Raw genomic sequence first — 6,415 nt, 5'->3', positions numbered from 1 at the left:
TCTGTCTCCTCTCCACCAATAAGCTGGTGTGTGGTGGGCGTTCTGGCGCACTATGGCTGCCGTCGCATCATCCAGGTGGATGCTGCACACTGGTGGTGGATGAGGAGATACCCCCTGACAATGTAAAGCACTTTGAGTGCCTAGAAAAGCGCTATATAAATGTAATGAATTATTATTATTATTATTATTTAGTTTAGGACATGGTTCAGTGAAACTACACCCAAGATCTCCAGTGCTGTAGAATGAGTCACCACACATCAGTTATGTGGTTTGATGTGAAACGTTTCAGTCATCAACAGTGTTTATACTGCATTTGATAATCAGTTGCCTTTGTAATCATGGTCATGTCTACTAAATTTTTTCCCCACTAACATTTTGCACAAAGAATGTGAATTGTCTTTTCAAAGACATGCTGCCAAGTCCAGAAATAAAATTCAATTTTGAAGTCTTTTAAAAAATTTTTTATTACATTAGTGTAATTGAGCATCAGCAAGTATATTGATTTAATAATTCAGTGTATATGTGCAATATACTCTGAGGTACCTTATATGTGTTTATGACTTGTTTGAGCTTTTTTTTTTAATCGTTAGATTCAATTTTCTGAAGGGAAGTGGTAAAAGTTAAAAAGTTAAACCAATCAGGAACAAGATGCCATATCTGTCAATCATCTCTGGATGACCCTCGTTTATTGATCCTTAAAGTTATTTAAAAAATGTAAGAGTTTGCAGTTATCTTGACAATGTTTTAATGCATTGATAAATACATTTTCCGCAATGACTGTGAAATATAAGTAGATGTATTTTTAATTATTTAATCCCTTTTTCATGTCAATAATCTAGACAAGAGGTGTCAAACTGGCTTTCAAAGTTTTATTGAAAAATATAAATATAAGACATTCTCTTGCACAACAGAAATTAATGGTTGCTCATTAGTTTATTAACAAACTTAGACAATGTACTGTATGTTACAATGAAACCCAAGTCTGTCAGATAAAATAATACAGTACTGGAAAATATTGTTTTTTAAGAAATTCAAACGTTTTCTTCATCTACAGTTCTGAATGATCACTTATACAATAACATTGATGGAGAGTGATGACAGTTTTGCGCTTAATATACACCTACTGTACTCTATTCGCCTTCATTGAAATATCTACAAATAAATAAGTCACCGGTATAAATAGATCATGATGGAAAAGCAGCACTATGGTACAGAATATTCATGTTTGTGCTAAATGTAAAAATATCTTTGGCTGATGGGTTTGCTCATGGTTACTTCCCGAATATTTCCATCATTTTGCGGTTGCTGTGAGCTTGCTGGGCCATTTGTTCGGCTCTGGCCATCTCCAGTACTTCTCGTAGCAGATGAAAGGTCAGATCCAGGGAAATCGGCGGCTCCTCCGACCTGCGCTCTCTCTCCACTGAGTCGAGCGCCCGGAGCGCGTAATTGCCATCCAAGCGGCCGATGTTTCCAACTTTCCCCTCCAACAGACGCTGCGTTAACTGGAGCTGCAGTGCTCTTTTGGAATACTGGGATGTCTCGGGGAAGCTGTCGGCTGGGGATCGGGGAGAATTCTGGTTTCTGTTACCGAGCCGGATGAAGTACTCCTCCCCTAAGCGTGCCAAAACCGACGGCGACTGTCGCTCTCCATCGGGGTCCGTTGCTGGCTGGTTGGAGCTTCTTTCGATGGCTCTACATTCATACGGTGGTGGAAAGGCAACGAGCAGAGCCACGGTGGTGGCGAGAAAATTGAGCTTCATGTCAAAAAGTGGCGTGGAGAATCTGCGGGAGAAGTGAGTCAATTATGCGCACGATTTCAACTTCTCAGCAACTGTTTTGCGCACTCTGGGATGAAGCTCAAATCTTGACAGATCCAATTAGTTTAAAGCGCTCTTACTGAACATTAGCATTGCACAATTATATATTTCTAAGTCCACTTGAGCATTTACGCGCGCCTTAAAGTTGGATAGCTGGGTGCCTCATTGTGCGCAAAACACGAGGACGCATCCATAGCAATACAAACTAACTAGAATGAATATTACCAGTTTAAGATGTTATTACCTGACGTTTACTAGGCTACCTCAATATGAGCTGTCTCATTCCAGATAAGATGTTGCGTACCTGTGCGTAATTGGTATATCCTTGGATGGTTTTTGAACTTTGCGAGGTGCGTCTGTCTTCCAGTTGTTACCTACCAAGTTATTACTTTTAGGACTTCTTCAAAGGATGGCTGGAGTTTGCATTTATATAGCCACGGTCAGCGACAAGTGTCACGCATTTAGTAGCTTGCGTCTGCGCAGAGGGGAGAGAGAGTTGACTTGAATGAACGTAAGTGAACAGTTTTCGGTTTGAATGAGTCATCGTGGTGTGTGTGTGTGTGTGTGCGTCCTTGAGTGTGTATGTCTGTGAAAGAAGATGCACACAAACCAGGAGTATTTTAAGATCCTCCATATTGATCTTCTCTCGTCTTTTTTTGATTATTTATATTATATTTAAATTTTCCCCTATTGTTTAAGCTTTATGCCTTTAAAAAAATATAAAACGCATGGTGCGAATTATGAGGCTCCATAATCACGACTTCAATACTCTCAAAGGAAGTCAAAACAAAGTTTGGTGTGAGGGTCTAAAAAGCGCATATTAAAAAGTTCCCTAAAAGTTAGATTGCAAGTTAGACAGAATGCACTAAACAGACGTTCGCGAACAGAAGTCCCGTTCAACCGAAGAAGTAGCCATGGCAACTCGAGCGCTTCCCGTTAAGGTCGCCGACAAAACATGAGTATTGTTACAATTTATCACTTTATAAAGATTTACATATCATAATTATATTACTAAACCCTTTAGTGTTTTGTTTAAAATGTCTTTCAGACAGTTGACGGTTATCTGAGGGCGCCAAATATTTGTGTTGCGCACGACGAACGTCAACTGACAAAATGACACCGCACTTGAATTTATTAAATAATTCTTACACTGATTCAATTCAAATTATACAACTTTATAATTGATAAATCTATCTTCTTTACTTAATGTGGGTTTTCATTGACTGATTTTTAATATTTGGTCGCATTGATCTTTGCTTAATTGCATATTCATCTCTAATGACCAAAGATGGATTTTAAAGTGGTGTCACTGCAGTAATCAATTCCTTGGTCACCTTCCAGGTTGTTTCCGCCCCAAAATCGATCAAATACATCACAGTAAAGCACAGGTTGTTCAGTTATTGCAGCCGCAGGCGCACAGGCGTGGTGAAGTTCGGGCGATGTTCTAGCGGGTGTCACTTCTCCAGACAGCACAGACAGAGCTTTGGGTCCCGGTGATTACAGATGCGCCGCGGCAGGACCGCGTCACTCTCGCAGTCACTGCTGTCAAGTGCTGTCCTCCCCCTCAGTCCTCGCTCTGCTCTGGCCATGAGGGAGGCTAGGAGATGGAACACTTGGCTCGAACCCCTTCACACCTGCTTTCAGAATGCCAATCAGAAGGCGTCCCAATCAGCTTCTAGACAATACATGCTAACATGTGTAAAGAAATGGCTAGAGGTTCCATATTTCCCAAAAGATTTGAATGGAAACTCCATGCTGATGCTTAGTCTTTTCATCTAGCCATGTGGGTTTCTTTAAAAAAAAAAAAAAGTGCACTGGTTTTAAACATTTTCAATGCTAAAAACATGCAAAAGGAGTAATTATTAGGCACTTTCAATGAATAGGATACAAAACAAGGTTTGAAATCACTTTTTCTTTTGTTCTTAACAAATGATCAGTGAAAAAAGTGTGCCTATAACCTTCTCAAAATGCTGGCTATCAATCTCACTTTAAAAATGATTCTTTTGATGTTGTAAATAAGATGAATAGAGTATTTATTACAAGAAAATACTATTTGCTATATACTACAAGAAAATAATATTTTCAAAATGTATTTGTAATTATTTGTGAATTATTCAAGCAATTTAAGCAAATAAAGTAAATCCTATCCAAGTTTTTTTCAGTGTATGAGCTGTTTTGTGTTTTATTCTTTTTATATAAAGTAAAACACTAATGAACTGAATATCAATTCACACATTAGGTCAAATTTTCTTTGTAAAATATTCTAGCAATTATTGAGCGAAAATTGTTTCAAATGAAATTAATTGAAAAACAGCTCATACACTGAAAAAAAAAAAAGCTGTGCAAGAATCACTCAGAAATTGTTAGATCACAAATCACAAAGAAATTTTGACCTATATTGATATTCAATTTATTGTAGTATTTTACTTTATTTTCTATAAAATAATACAACAAAAACAGCTCATACACTGAAAAAAATAGTGTAGGATTTAGAATTTTACTAGGATTGTATGTCAGTGTATAAGATGTTTTATGTTCTATTCTTTTATATAAAATAAAATACTACAATGAATTAAAATTCAATAAATTAGGCCAAAATTAGGACAATGTTGTGTGATATTAATTGTTGGATACAATCAAAAAATCAAGAATTCTGGAGTAGGAGAGGCCAGAGGAGGGATACAGACGTTTGATGTGTTTTGAACTAGCTAACATTTCATGCTTATCTAACATTTCCAGTAGTTCTTATAATAAAAGCATGGAATTTGTGCCTGTAACGTTTTTTTTTTAAGTCGTGGGGCACCAATTTGCACCCTATTTGTGGAAAGTGCCATTACATTTATGATATGTGGGATGGGGAAGGCTCAGGGGAAAAAGGCTGACGGTTAACAAGAAGAGTGGATTCATCCCAAGAATAATGTTATTATGGATAATGACTGCATCCATCTACGATAAAGCTGACAAATGAAGAAGGCGGCAGACATCTTGGTTCTATTTTGAGCTCCTCAAAGCACCTAGTCCCTAATACACTCAAATTTACGCCGGTGATTCACTCGGTAAATTAATTATTATTATATTCGCCCCACGTAGCGCAACCGTCTGTGTGATCCTAAAAGTTAGACAAAACACCTCTATGAAGCAATTCCTGACATTCATTGATGTTTCAGACTGAATACTTTTTCCACTGCGTGGGAGTTTTCATTCGGATTGATTGTATGAAGCGTTCAAACAAATGATGAGGTCAAAAGCTTAAGCGTTTCTGCGCAAAATAAAGTAGAGCAATTTTCCTCCTCCCTTCAGGCCCCGTGTCAAGTCCCATCATGACATGCGGCTGCTTTCTGACACAAATGCAATGTACCACCTCGCCGCAAAATTAGCTAATTCGCTCGTGGTCATCGATGTCACTGCGATTTCAAATCAACGTCTGCAAGTGGATCACAAAACACGCCACATGATGAAACACAGGAAGTGCTGTGGGCCCGGCGCATTGAATCCATACGAGCGCTTTGTATGGTTTCACTGGTGTATGCTGGCTAAAGACATCATAATGCATATGATATGTCGTATGTTTACCAGCGGCTCTAAAGTCAAAAACTGACACACTTCAGAGAGTTAGAGATACATTACATCTTGCTCCTGATCGGTGTAATACTCTAACAGAGTGTCATTTGACTCTTCATTCAAGTTTATTCCACTCTTTACCTCATTTGTTCCTCACATCGCCATAAGACACTTCACTTTCATCCTTGTAATTGCATTGGATTACGCCGTTAAGCTGCACACCGTCGTCAACAGATATAGTCTATTCTGGTCAGCTGTGAGGAGAGATCAATAAAGGTTGTCAGTACCATAAATGAGTGTAAAGAGGCTCAGAGAGCCTGCTGATCTCCTTGCTCCAAATAGACTGGGGTCTGACTCAATAGAAGGGCTCATCTGTCTTCTCAATGGGGTGTTTGCTGATATGAATTGGTGTCTTTAATTGAATTCAGAAAACTCACAATATTGGCTCCCTCCTGGTTTTCAGCCGCATATTAATGGCACCCGGAGATGTTTAAAAACAGCACACTCAGATGTTTAAAGACACCATGCTGTTGTTAAGTGAAAGACTTATCTGCATTACTCTATTTGTATGGGTTGTGTCCAAATTCACATACCTTCATAGTATGTACTGAATTTGATGAAAAACTTACTTCTCCAATGTCAATATTTGAACTTTATTGGTATTGTACCTATAGCACTTTATTTATTATTTTAAATTATTTTATATAAAACTTTAATATTTTATACAAACAAATATTTTAATATTTAATATTAATATTTAAATATTTGCCTATGACACTTTACTTAAATATTTTACATAATATATTAATATTTTTTAAATATACATTTTAATATTTAATATAAAGTTTATTTATAGGAAATATAAGTTAATCAGTAATTGCAAACTAATATTTGGTCAAATATTTTTTATGGAACAGTGGGTTGTATCCAAATTCCCTTCATAATATGCACTAAATTTGATTAAAATTTACTTTGAATTTTCTTTAAATATAAATATAGCACTTTATATTAATATTATCGTTATTAATAATAAATAT

General features: G+C 37.0%; 1 protein-coding gene across 1 annotated transcript; it reads right to left on the bottom strand.

The window, feature by feature from the left end:
• Positions 1 to 930: 930 nt before the first annotated feature.
• LOC107721935 (corticoliberin-like) lies at positions 931 to 3,200 on the bottom strand. The gene is made up of 3 exons (XM_016530169.1): positions 3,152 to 3,200; positions 2,122 to 2,292; positions 931 to 1,782 (listed from the first exon to the last, which is right to left on the bottom strand). Exon 3 carries the CDS (start codon positions 1,758 to 1,760, stop codon positions 1,272 to 1,274), a length of 489 nt encoding a protein of 162 aa, XP_016385655.1. The 5' UTR covers positions 1,761 to 1,782; positions 2,122 to 2,292; positions 3,152 to 3,200; the 3' UTR covers positions 931 to 1,271.
• Between the last annotated feature and the right edge of the window lie 3,215 nt (positions 3,201 to 6,415).

This window comes from Sinocyclocheilus rhinocerous, unplaced genomic scaffold, assembly GCF_001515625.1.
Source record: "Sinocyclocheilus rhinocerous isolate Xijiao unplaced genomic scaffold, SAMN03320098_v1.1 scaffold90, whole genome shotgun sequence".
NCBI classification, from domain to species: domain Eukaryota; kingdom Metazoa; phylum Chordata; class Actinopteri; order Cypriniformes; family Cyprinidae; genus Sinocyclocheilus; species Sinocyclocheilus rhinocerous.
Note: the sequence above shows the minus strand (reverse complement) of the source record. Positions and strands in the feature narration are given on the sequence as shown.

Bases quoted from the DNA above. Each gene is read 5' to 3' on its own strand.
- LOC107721935 (XM_016530169.1), bottom strand. From the start codon at position 1,760: ATGAAGCTCAATTTTCTCGCCACCACCGTGGCTCTGCTCGTTGCCTTT.